The sequence below is a fragment of the Perognathus longimembris genome, chromosome 2 (assembly GCF_023159225.1).
Source record: "Perognathus longimembris pacificus isolate PPM17 chromosome 2, ASM2315922v1, whole genome shotgun sequence".
NCBI lineage: Eukaryota > Metazoa > Chordata > Mammalia > Rodentia > Heteromyidae > Perognathus > Perognathus longimembris.
The window spans coordinates 11,475,660-11,488,862 of record NC_063162.1 but is presented as its reverse complement, the minus strand read 5'-3'; the positions used below and the strand labels follow the sequence as shown (position 1 = coordinate 11,488,862).

The 13,203-nt window shown below is 47.9% G+C and overlaps 1 protein-coding gene across 4 annotated transcripts in view; it reads right to left on the bottom strand.

Moving 5' to 3' along the window:
* Window positions 1-12,990, bottom strand: part of Gfra1 (GDNF family receptor alpha 1) — a 193,563-nt gene extending 180,573 nt beyond the window's left edge. For 2 of the 4 annotated variants that reach the window (XM_048338177.1, XM_048338180.1), the window contains exons 1-3: window positions 11,741-12,045; window positions 10,538-10,831; window positions 9,174-9,257 (exon numbers count right to left, since the gene is read on the bottom strand). In XM_048338177.1, coding sequence (XP_048194134.1) covers window positions 9,174-9,257; window positions 10,538-10,831; window positions 11,741-11,780 — 418 coding nt within the window. In that variant the 5' untranslated portion in view covers window positions 11,781-12,045. Of the gene's footprint in view, window positions 1-9,173; window positions 9,258-10,537; window positions 10,832-11,740; window positions 12,046-12,341; window positions 12,565-12,958 lie in introns of those variants that run through there. The other 2 variants (XM_048338178.1, XM_048338179.1) reach the window with 2 other exon arrangements.
* Between the last annotated feature and the right edge of the window lie 213 nt (window positions 12,991-13,203).

Sequence of the window (13,203 nt, the reverse complement as noted above, 5' to 3'; positions counted from 1 at the left end):
CTTAGTATTAAAATAATAGATATTGACTTCTACTTCAACTTTAGAGCAATATTTGTCAAGCAATATTTTTTAAAAATGGAAGAAGACCAAGGAAGAGAAGTTGAGAGTCAAAGAGTCAGAGATTACACACACACACATGATCCTGGCATATGTTCAAAATGCCATACAGAGCAGTAGAAAGAACACTGTGTTTGGAGTTGAAATGCGCATCTGAGCTCTCCCAAATATCATTGGCCGATGGACCCTGAAGAAGTTGCTCAACCTCTCTGAGCTCACGTTTCCTCCTCAAAAATCAGAAGACACAATATTGACTTTCCAGCAGGAGACAAGGGTCACCAAAGGGAAGTCATTCCTGTGTGTGGGCAGCCGAGGGGAGGACACACGGCAGGACTTGGGTGTGGTTACTGGAGAGGCCCCTCATACATCACTCACACCTGGGATATATCACTCACCAACCTGGGATGGGCAGAATTCCAGAGGGAACTGTGGTTTGACCAAAAAAAAAAATATATCAGCCATTTGACTAAATGATGAAAAGACTGGCCTATGCTAATACATGGACACGGTGGACCTTTGGCCAATTTAGTAGGAGTACGTTGCAATTGATTTTTGAAGAAATTGCTACTTCTCTTTCCTCTCCTCAGCTGTGTCACTCTCTCTCACACAGCTGCCTTTGTAAAAGCCAGGACCAACTGAATGCCTGTCAACAAAGATCTTTGTGAGGCAAAATGCTTGATAACACAGACTTCTGAAACAGTATGAATACACGCCCCCACAAGGAAGCACAAGGAGTGTGTGTGTGTGTGTGTGTGTGTGTGTGTGTGTGTGTGTGTGTGCGCGCGCAGATGCTTCTAGAGATGTTTTAGAAGACTCACATTTAAAAACAGTTCTGCCAGGAGGGCTGGATCCTTCTGTGTGTTTTACAAATCCCCCTGTGGCTAGAAAGTGATCCTAAATCATCCTGATGTTTGCAGTCTACAGTTTGAACAAAAATTGTAAAAGAGCACACCCCTAACATTTCTCCCCAAGCTCTGTAGCCCTACTGTGCAAAGCCTGGGAATGAAGGAAATGGTTAAAAGATCACTGAGATAAGAAATCATCATACTAAAGGTTAACAATGGCTCCTTTCACCCCTAATTTCTGATATGGTGATAGACCCTCTTAGAGCCTTAATTAGAATGGAAGGAAAGATGAAAGAAATACCCACAGGACATAATAAATTAGCCCCTTATGCAAATTACCCATTCGTTTTCATCATTGACCCAGCTAGTTGAGTATCTAAATTACGGAAGTGGTTAGCTTCTTTAACAGGAAAAAAAAATCCACATGAAAGTTGTTGTTGTTGCTTTTTTAAGTCTGGGGGCCAGGAGGACTTAGAGCACCAAATTATTTCTCATTTTTCCTTGCATACAACTCCGAAGAGAACAGAAAAATAGGGAAAGTAACCTTCAGCCACTAGTTCTTGCTGTCTGAGAATTATTCTTAATTAACCCTTGATCAGATACCGTGGGCAGCCACACCTTTACCTGAGTCCTTACTGCTGTGTCTCTCCCTTCACTCACCGAGAGGCAGATGGTGTCTTGCCTTGAAGGGGCTACAGATCTGAGCAGATCAAGGGCACTGAGAGGAGGTGGGGGAAATGCCCAGAGATGAAGAATTCCAAGTAGCAATTTAAAAACAAACACACACCTAATTTTACTTGTCATCACCATCCTAGACAATTTATGTTCCCCTGTACTACAAATTTATGGAACTCTCAGTTTTCTTATCAGTACAATATGGAGATTGGACTAGAATGACCTCCAAAAGTCCTACTGTACCTATGATCTGGTGATTTTTATTTATTCCTGTTAAACAAACACAGCACTTCTAATAATTTAACTTATTTAAATATAATCTTATGGCATGCCTTTGGTCTAGCAAACTGACTGCTGGCTTCCTTTTCTCTTTCTTACTCTCATCTTTCCCCTTTCCTTCTTTTCTCCATTTGCTGATGATTTCTATTTTATCTTCTTCCATGTACTCAAATAAAATGCCTTGAATACACTGACGTAAGCCATACATTAGAAAAATGTGAATGTTATTAATAAGAAAGATAAGTACGCCAAGGTCACCAGTATCCCTGGCCTGAAGAAAAATACTAAAAATAAATAAATAAATAAATAAATAAATAAATAAATAAATAAATAAGCTGGATGACCCAGAATAGCACAACTGAATATTCAGACCCCTTCCAAAACAAGAGGAGAAATCTGTCCCCACATTGTACAAGGAGTACATAATTTGCAGGAAGGGCCCACACCAACCCAAGGTCACCCTTCCAGTTAGGGATTAACCTAGAAAGGAAACACAGGACTCTGAATATCTGATATCTTTTGTTGAGAACTTTGGTCTCAGAAATAAAAAAGAACCTCCTATAGAAACAATAAACTTCAACAACAGAAAAATTAAGAGATGGCAGAGAGATACTTCAGAGGACTAAGGAGATGGAATGAGGACAAGCATATTGGCTATAAATAATTTTGCACCTTGTAACAATCTTCAGTTCATGCAATTACCTGTCACTCAATGATGCTTTATCTCCCTTTCTCTGTAAAAGGGCCCAGAGTAACTCTGTGCAAAATATTTGTCTCCACCTTCACAGACTTCACTGGTACATGGAGGTCACTGCCTCAAGTAGTTAGGTACCAGAACCATTCCTATTGCTTTAGTCAGCAAACTTCTTGGTTGACATTTTAACCCAGATAGTGCAATGTTGCCTTGGGGAATTGGACAGTGACATCCAAAGACCCAGTTTCCTCAAGTCAGAGTATGCATAGACCAAGAGCCCATTTTTTACAAAGAAGATGTACATGTATGCCTGTGTGTACATTTCTGTGGGTACACACAGATATATATATATATGTTCGTGTATACAGGAAAAATCTGAAAAGCCTTCTACCAGTGTGAGTACCCTCCCTTTTCCTTTTTTGCTTGGTTGTCGTTTCGTATTGTCGTACAGTGAAACGGGATGCCGAGGGCAGAAGAGGGAGAGAATCTAGCCCGAAAGGAGCCGCCTATGAAAGTGAAATGTGAGTGTACTTAGCAGAGCTTTGGAAACGGAAGCCTCTCCCAGGTTTAAGGTCTGCCCTTCGCGGGGAGCAGTAATTCTTCTGCCGTGAGGGGCGTTGGGAAGATTTATGGTGTGAGGTTGGAGAATAGGAATCAATGAAGCTGAAAAGGGAAGGCTTATCACAAGAATCCTTAAACACAGGAAGAGCTCCTGCTCCGTGGACACCTGCTGCAACCAGCTCACCTCGGACCGGACCGAAGGGCTTGAGGACAGGGGTGTTCCAAGGAGTAGCTGAACAGGAACCCTTTATCCAAAGTGTAGTTAAGCCTCAAGTGAGGTTATTTAGAGGCAGAACTTTCCTGCAGGGCCTTTTAAATACTGGACAGAATTTTCTCAGTTTTTTTTTTTTTTTTTTTTTTACAAGCAGTGTTTCTAAGGGTTTGGGATCGCTACCCTCTTCAATCTGTGATCAAGGAATGTGCTCCACAGCAGGCCCTACTGAAGTCAGAAGTGACCTCAGCACACAGTACTACAATGAACTGAGGTGTTTTAAGGACCCATGACACGTCAGACACTTGGTATGAAATTTACATAAAGCATCATGAGTCCACAAGGACCTATCAAGTGAGCCTTCTCATCACCCCATTTTACGTCCAAGGAAGCTGAGGCACACTGAGTTCAAATGATTTGCTAAGTAAAGGAAGTGACATAGCTGGGAGGGGTTGGGTTGGGTGAAAGTCAGAACCTAAGTTCTTCCTCCAAAGAATGTGCACTGGGTGGCGATGCAAAGCTCCCCATAGCACCATCTGGCTAATCTGCCCTGTCTACAACATAGTGGGAGTAGTGCCCAGACAGAAGTCAAGCAGTAAGAGTCTGTGAAAGAGGAATCCAACCTCACCTCACCGAGGAACCCAGATAAGACCTTGCAGTTGAGGAAGTTGGGTTGTTCAGGGAGAAACCAGACACAAGGGAGCAAAGGCCAAGACAAGTAAGAGACAAGGTGGGTACATTCACATAATAGAGAGAAGAACAATTTAAGAGTGCAGGCAATCTCTGCAGGCCTTAGTGATGAGCCTGCTCAGGGACTGAGGCAGGCAGAAGGGACAGAGATGACTCCATAGTTGATTGCACAGATAATCACATAGTTGATAATGCTATTACATAACACAAGAAAAACAGGAAGGGAGAGAATAAAGAGAAGGGGTGAGGTGAGATGGTGAGATCTGTTCTAGGCTTGCTGGGGTCGGTGTATGTGAGATACAGTCAGACCATGATGTCCATGACCAAGCTGGAAGTAGTGGCTTAGAGCTTGAGAGAGGCTAGAATAGAAGGGGAGATTCTGGGAAGTGGTAGAATCTACCACTCCTAGAAGGCTTCCGGAATGGGAGAAGTGTGTCCACAGAATAAGCCTCAGTAACACACCAGCTGGCCTCCAGTGTGGCAGTGTTCCCGGCTATCCTCAAACAGTGCAACCCTAGACAAACCACTTCCCTTTCTGACTTTGAGTCTGTAAACACAGAGTGATGGACCAGGCCTCAAACATTCAGTTGCCCATGGCTCATCTGCTCTGGATGACCAGGAAGAATGCTTGTTGCTGAGCAGTTTGTTGCAGCACAAGCCAGTCCCTGACTTTCCAATAGGAAAGACACACATAAATATGCCCTCTCAGTCTGGAGTGATTAACAGCTACCATAAAAGCAAAGAGTGCAAGGCAGCAGGAGGGAGTCCTGAGAGGAAGTACCCAGTTGGGGGAATTCCAACAAGCCCCTCAGAGGTGAAATTTGATCTTGGTCTTGAAGAAGAGAAACTTCCCCCAGCAAAGGCAAGGCCAAGCACAAAGATCTGAGAAAGTGATTTCACTTAGAATACCTGGGAAATGGTATTGACCCTGGAGCTCTAGGAAAGCTTAAAGGAGGCCAGGAGAATTGTTATCCAAGCCTTTCTGAGCTTGCTAAGGAGTGGCCACAGGCTAAAGCTGATAACAGGATGTTAATATGGTTCTTGAATACAGGGGCAACACAATTAGAAAGCTGTTTGCAAGAGCTGAGTAAGAAGGAAAGGCCCTTCACACATCCAAGGCCCTAAGTTTTCTTTCTGATCTTGAAGACCTCATTTTTTTGGGGTTTGGTTTTAAATAGTGACATAAAAATGTGAAGCATGGCTGAAGATCCATATCTTCATTCAGACACAAGACTTCAGGTGCCTCTTATTCTCAGAGTAAACCATTTCCAGTCACTACAGCATCCATTTCAAGATCCTACAGCTCCAGAGACAGAGTGAGTTCTCGGGCCCTGCTAGGGTAGGGATATGATGAAAGAGTCACAAAGGTGAGATGCTGCCTTTCAATCAATTGCACGCAACACTGTGTACTTAATAGGCAAGTGTTTACCACTTGAACCACAGCCCCTGGTGCTTTTGCATCATGAGTGTGTCTTTCAGGTAAGATCTCACACTTTGGCCTAAGCAGCCACAGACCTCCATCTTCCACCCACTACCCCCACCCCCCGTCCAGGCGATTTCAGTTCTAAGGTGGTCCTTTCCCTGTATTCTCTACACTCAACTCCTACATGTGATACAATGATCTTTGATTCTAAGAGCAGAAGGCCTGGTGTCACTTGACTCTTCATAAAATCCAATATCCCAGTCAATGTTTAAAAACCTTTGGAGGTCCTTTTTCTCTTGTTGCTCAAGAAGAGCGAATCTCCTCCCTCAGATCCTCCACCCTTGGACTTTTCTTGGTGTCCACTGGACTTTCAAACTTTCTTACTGCTTTGTTCTTCCCTTCAAATCACTATTTACTTCCTGCTGTTGCTTGAACTTTTGTGAAGAAGAAAAAGGGAGGCAAGGCAGAGGTTAAAGGGCAGAGGACTGTGGCTGGGAGAGAGGCAGCTGTTATTCTACTCAACATCTCAACTTCAGCTTCTCTGCCTCCAGCACCCACACAGCTCTGCCCCGTTGCCTCCCAAGAGACTTTGAAGCATTCCTCCCTTCACCCCAACATCCTCTCCTACTGGCTCTCCTTTTCCTTTGTGAATTTCATGTTCCAGAGTCCTGAAAAACAAACTGGCAATCACCTTGAGTAAACTCACAAGTTCTTTAGCATGTTCTTAGTGGTGAATGCTTTGCTTATTAAATTCCCACCAGAAATGGGCCCAGCAACCACCTAAAAGCCTTATCTGACTAGCCTGCAGGACTTTTGTTCTTTTGCTTCAGAAGAGTTTTTAGATTCTACTTTATTTTCGCTATTTTTATTCCTTTCCTTGCTCCCACCAGATCACTGATAATACCTCAACATGGCTTTAATCAGGTTAGCAAGTAAACAATGGCCAGCATGACTGTGGGTTTGATGAATACAAAGAAAGTGGAAATACAAGAAAGTCAAACATGTCTTATTCAGTGGGGTGATTCTGCTCACACTATAATGTATGTGGATAAACACAGTTTCCACGCTGGGCAGAGACATCCTAATATGGAAACTCTGAGAACTACCACATCTGTAAAAGGCAAAGACCTTGTTGTCCTTGGTTTCCTCCGAGATTTCTAAGACACAAGAGATGTTCTAGACACTCAGATTCAAACCATGAAAAGCAACATTTATCATCCTGCTTCCCAATTCTACAAAGACAAAACTGGCTAATATACATTATTCAATGACTTAAAAATCTCTCAAGACTCCATTTGGCTTTCTTATACCCACTTAAGGAACATAGTCACTGTCAGAGGTCAAAGCTTATTAGTGCTGAAACCTAAAGTCAATGCCCCTGAGATATGAAATAAAGCTCCAGACAAAGCCTTCCTGGCTCTGCTTAATTCATGACGAATTTTGGGTTCTCAGTAAGACAGATCTCACAAACTCAGACTCATATTTGCTATAAAAAGAGACCTGGCTAAAAGAGGGATTCAATAAATGAATGAGTTAAACTTGGCCACAACAGAAAAAAAAAAAAAACTCCAACACTTATAAAAAATATTCAGACAAGCAAATGATACCCACTGACCATGCCACTTTGAGTGTCAAAACGAATGCAAGGCTTGGAAAAGTGATTCAAGAGCAAAGGGAGAGAGTCTGGAGGTGACCTCAATCCTTCCATCAGAATCATGGCTTCTTAGGACTGGTGAATATTTACCCCAATTGCCTCATTATACCAAGGAGAAATGAGAGATGCACAGAGGAAAAAAAATGAGTCTGTGCAAGGCCCCCAAATGACCTTTTCTCTTGTCTGCCTCCTCAGTTCTCAGTAGGTTCATACTTGTCCAGTCATCAATACAGGCTAAAAGGAGCACTCCTAAGGGCAGGAAGCGGGCAAGAGGCTCTGTCTCTCACAAGCACGGGACACTAAGGTTCATGCATCATCACAATCCTACACATCATCACACATCATCACAGTTCTAACGTACCTATTCATACAAGAGTGCAGATGGCGCGTACACTTGCCTGTGAATTGTTTCCACTCCTGAGCTACTGTCTTAGCTGGACCATCAGGGCAGGAAGTATTAGTAGGGCAGTGAAGTGGAAATTATTCAGTATAAAATAATACAAAACATGTAGCCCTACATCTTACCTCAACACACACACACACACACACACACACACACACACGTATGCACACAAATTTTCCTCTAAACCAAAGATCAAAATCATGTAGAACAGAGGTTCTCAAAACGGGACCCTGCTATAACACAGATTCTGATTTCGTGGGGCTAGCAGGCATAGAACCTGGGATTCTGGGATCAACTCCCAGGCAATGTTGATGCTGTCAATTTGAAGACCACACTCTTCCAGGTAGCAAGGGGTAGATGTTTAAAAAATAAATAAATAAAAGCCTGGAATCTAACAAATCTTGGTGTCAAGACTAGTTGTACCACTTGGGCGTTTTATGATCCTAGCTAGTTTCCTAACTTCACTCTGCCTCAGCCTCTTTATCTCTAAAATGGAAATAATGATAACACCTTAAGAAATACTTGATGATGAATTACCTGAGTTAATAATGTGACACTCTCAGTACAAGGCCTAGAATATAATAAAGGCTTAATAAATGCCAGTGGCTGGCAACCTCTCAGATTCACAAGGGCAGGGATGACACCTGGCTTATTGCCAAGACTACAATACCTGAACATAGCAGGCACTTGGCCTACTGTGTATTTGACCAATAAATAGATGTATATGTGATGTGCTCAAACCTAATATCAATATTTACATACTAGGTTCTATGATTTTCACCAGGAAAAGCTTTTGGAACACTAGGACCTCCTCATCAGTAACAGACCATAATTCCATAGATTCTAATTCAATGCTAACCACCCTATTTAACCACTAAGAAACATGTCATTAGTGATTTCTAAATACACTTGAGAAAGCATCTTAACTGTAAATAAGTAAAGACATCAGTCTAGAATCTGCATGTCATTAAGAGGAATTACTACCTTCCTTACTATTTATAGGCTGTGTGAATGCAGATGTTATGAAAAACTTAATTCTAAAAAGTCATTGCCAAACCAAATGGAGAATTGCAAAGAAAGACAAACCCAGCCACAGGCAGCATTTTAAAGGGGGCACTGGGGCAGTATCATATCCTCTCTGAAATGCACAGTTGCTCGGGAGCAATTAGAAACAGGAGACTGACTAACAAATGGTATAGCTTAAGTCCTTTAAATCAAAGACAGACAGAGGAGTCTATCCAAAATTCTTCAACAATTTAGGGTTCTGTTCCCCATCTTCTACAGAAAGTGGCATTACTGGAACAAATGCCATTCATTCAGCGGCAAGCCACTGTATAAGGTATGCAGCAACAAGAATAGCATTGCCACCTACAGACAGAAGTGGCATTCCCTTTGCCAGGAATCGACCAATCATATTTTAATGTGGAAAAATAACGCAGCCAAGTCATCTCCCTCCAATCTCTTTCAAACCATCACACCACATTACTTCATTTAGCATTACTTTAAGTCAGACAATCATTGCTAGGCATTCTTCTTCTTCATTATCCTCATCCTATTTCTACTTTCCTGGAAACAGTGTGCCATTCAGGTATCTACTTACACACTATTTCAGAGAGAATGCAAGCCAACAGATTTCAAGCCGACAAAGGCATCATCAGAGTGGAAGTATAAATCTGCTTACCTGATATGAATGGGACCACCCGGAATATATCGGACAATCTGCTGTTAACTGGCTCATACGGGGAATCTTCAAGCAAATCATTCCCTAGAAACAACAGAAAGATGGGGCTCAGATCTGAAAAACAGATATATTTCAAGCAGTGTTTCACTGCTCAGTCTGAATTCTAAGTATGTTATGATTGTGTAACAAAAAGATACTAAAACTTTCAGAGCTTTCCAATGCATGTATTTGGCTATGGTTATTTCTTTTTATTCCTCTGCCTTTGTTGTCCTGTTCTCCCCAGAGTGCCATGAAAATATTGGAGCACAATCCAGCCTGATCTTGCCAGAAAACTCCCCCACTCTGCAAAGGAATGAAATCTGAGAAGAAAGAGGCAGTGACGTCAAAAACCTTGCTGGCCTCCAGGAGCCAATGGAAGAAAGGTGACCCAGAGGAGGCCCCCATTACTGTTTGCTCCTAAAACATGGCATGTGGTCAGAAATGAGGTGCCCGGGCTAGTCAAGAGTCCAACTTGGAAACAAGTTTTCGTTTATAGATTTTTGGAGAAGTGGCAGCTGACATGTCAAATCTGCATATTGCTAAGTTTCAGCTTGAGTCTCAATGGAAAATGAATAGCATGGGATGTTTGTGTAAGATTTATAAACTCTTGCCACCTCTGACACATAAGTATGTATGTATGTATATATATATATATACACATATACATATATATGTTCATATATACCACTGGAATCGAGGGTTGTGACAAGTGGATCTTTCTTTCCCTGAGCTACTTCTGTGTTAACCAAGGTTGAACCACAACAGCTGGTTCAAGACTCAGCTAATCTAAGATGACAAATGGTTTTTCACGCATGTGCACGCATGTGCCTCTGACCAAGTTTGAGAGGGTGTAAAGAGGATGGAGTTTACTAGACCTTTTTAGTCTTCTTAACTCAGGTTAGAGAGATGGGAGGGCAGAAGAGGGAAAACTCCAGGCAAGATGCTAAACAAGCCTTTGTGTTACTATTCACAGAAGCCACCGGGCTGGCTCCACTCGCCCCGAGGGTGGAGGAGGGAGGTGGAGAAGCTGATGGTTCCCTGGGTGGCCTTTAGTGGATTCTCACTCTGATGTGCAGACTCTGTCCTGCGGGGGTCTCCGGGACTGCGCCCACCCCCTCATGGGTTTTCCAACAACCAGTCCCAACCATGCGGCTGAGCCGCAGCAAACACCAGCTGCTGCTGTCCCCAGGGGCCAATGAAAGGCCCTCCTGCCGCAGCTGGGGAGAAGTGAGTGGAAGATGAGATCAACCCGCCAGGCCCGGCCCCGAGGGGCCGCCCGCCTCCGGAGCTGGCCGGCGCTGGGTGTGGAGGCAAGGGGGGCGTACCCTGCAGGCTCTGGTACATGCTCCAGTAGATGCGCAGGCAGTTCTTCTCCTTCTTCATGCCTCGCTTGCACCGACAGTTGTAGAGCGACTTCTGCTTCAGGGCCTCCATGGCGCTGCGGCACTCATCCTTGGCTTCGAGGCCGGATGCCAGGCTGAAGTTGGTCTCCTTGCCCGCCACGCACTGCCTCAGCGTGCGGTACTTGGTGCTGCAGCTCTGCTCCTTCAGGCACTGGTCGCTGGCTTTCACGCAGTCCAGGCGGTCCCCGCCGCTCACCTCCGCCGACAGGAGCAAATCTGCGGCGTGGGAAAGAGCGAACCTGAGTACCGCGCTACCGGCACCCCGGGATTCCAGCTCCTGGGGGACCGGGGAGGGGGGGGACCCCCCGGGAATGGGGGTTGGAGTTGCCTCCTGGGGCGCCCTGGCCAGGTTGCAAGCCCACTTCCCTTCCTAGGGAAGCCCATTTTCTCGCCCCTAGGACCAGGGCGGTCACCCCCGTCTCCCTGTCCCGCGAAGGAAGGCGTGGGCTCAGCCTGTGGGCTTTTCGCGATTTGCCCAGGAGCCTCCGCGGCTCCATCGCCCCGGAGCTCCGGTTCTCAGGGGGCTGCCCCGCCTCCCCAGACGCCCCCCTCCCCCCCGCGCCCCCCTCGAAGCCCTCCACTGGCTCGGCCTGGCCGGGCCTGGCTGCAGCGGGGCTCGCGGTGGAGCCCAGGGGCGCACTGGGCGCCGCCGGGCCCGCGGTGGGCAAGGCGCGGGCGAGCGGTGGTCCGCAATCGGCCCGGCGGGAAGCGCCAAGATAATATTGGGAGGAAAAGTTTGGGGTTCAAAGTTTGATCTCCTAGCCCAGCGTTCGCCCCCCCGCCCCCCGCCCCCCTTTCACCTGCCCGGGGCTTCCACCAACGCCTTGGGACCGGCTAGGAGCGGCGGGCCCGGAGCTGCAGGGTTGGGACCCCTTCACGCCTCGTCCGGCTTGGAGCTTTTAAAACCACAGCAAAGTGAAAAGCAAGCCGAACGCGCTCGCCAGCTCGGAGGCGCCACCACTTCTCACACCCAGGGATGGGGGGTCCCCGTCCCCAAAACGAAACTTCTTCCTCCCACATCCACGGCACCCGCGCGCAGCGATTTCGGGGGGGGGGGGGTTCCTGCCGCAAGTGGTCCACAGAAAGACTTGGAGGATCAGAAAGCTCCCAGCGGCCTCGACTTACCCAGGAGCGGGAGCGCGAAGTACAGGCTCGCCAGGAACATGGTGCCGGCGCGCAGCGGGTCCCGCCCACCCCCCAGAAACCCCGAGCCGCCGCTGGGTCTCGCTGGGGGAGCTCAGCATGCAGCGGGCCCCGGACGGCTGCGCTCCTCGGCTCGCCCAAAGTTCAGCTCCATCCAGGGCGAGAGGAAACTCCGATCTGTCAGCCGCCGCCACCGCAGGCGACTCAGCTCCGGGCGGGCGTGCGGGCGGGGGGCGGTCCCGCTTTTAGGGGTTCAGGTCCGACCCAACCTGGAAGGCAGAGCGCACTTTGAAATGAGAGCCCCGAGAGCTGAAGCCGCCCCTCCCCGGCCCTCTCCCCTCCCCCGCTCCCGCCTGAGGGGACTTTGGAGCGCCCGGGAAGGACCCACCCCCACCCGGGCCCGGGCGCGTGGGGGGCGGGGGTGGGGGGGCGGTGAGTGCGTTTGGATTCCTAGGGCTAGAGGGAGGTGCGGGGGCTGGAAGTTGGGGCTGGAGAGGTCAGACGCGGACCCCCGCCCCCCAAAGTCCAAAGGAGCGTCCATCTGTGCAATCTAAGAGGTTGAACGCAAGCAAATAAACGGTACTTTGCGAGCGCCGGGCGCAGAGCCGGCGGATGCCCGGAGTGGGAGCCCTCGGCGGCGGCTGTGCCAGCTCCGGAGCCAGCCCTGGCGGAGAAAGACCCCCTTCTCCTGGGAAGTTGGCGGCCCCCTCCTCGCACCCCGCCACTCGCTCGCTCGGCCACCAGCCGTCTGCACCCAAAGCACCAATCGTTAGCCCCGCGACACTGCACCCCTTCTTCCTTCCCTCCTCGGCCGGGCTCGCCTCTTTCCCCTGGCAGCCGGGCAAGGGGAAACCCACCACGTCCGGGCTGAGGCAGAATCCCAGATTCGTTGCCCGTACCCGCCGCGCGTCCTCCGATCGCTCCGGGGCGTCAGCGCCTCTCACACTCGCCCAGCGCTCCAGAGCCGGGCGCGTCCACCCCGCCGCCCGGGCTAGTGCTGGGCCGCAGCGCCCGCGCTCCCCGGCAGGCAGGTGCAGCCCCCCGCGCCACGAGGGCCACCCCTCCAGACTCCAAAGTTGGCCGGTGTCGGCAAGATGGGAAAGGGGTGTCTGGAGCTATTGGGGAGGGAGAGAGATGGTCGGTGGGTTCTCAAATAGAAACGGAGAAAAAGAAAAGGAAACCCCTCCCATTGCTACCAACCTGGTCTCAATTGACCACGTCCAGCTGCGGTGAGGAGGTTATTTATTTATTTATTTATTTATTCTTTGGAGGGGGGTTGTCTCCGCCCCCTCACTTTCTCTAAGCTGGGGGGGGGGGGGAGAGAGAGAGAAAAAGATGCGGTAATCTTCAGAGCTCAGAGAGCAGTTGGCCAGGACCATTCCGAGCAGAGTCCCAGGCTCTGATGCCCATTAGGGTTGTTCGTGGTTATTGCAAGCGGCCGCGGA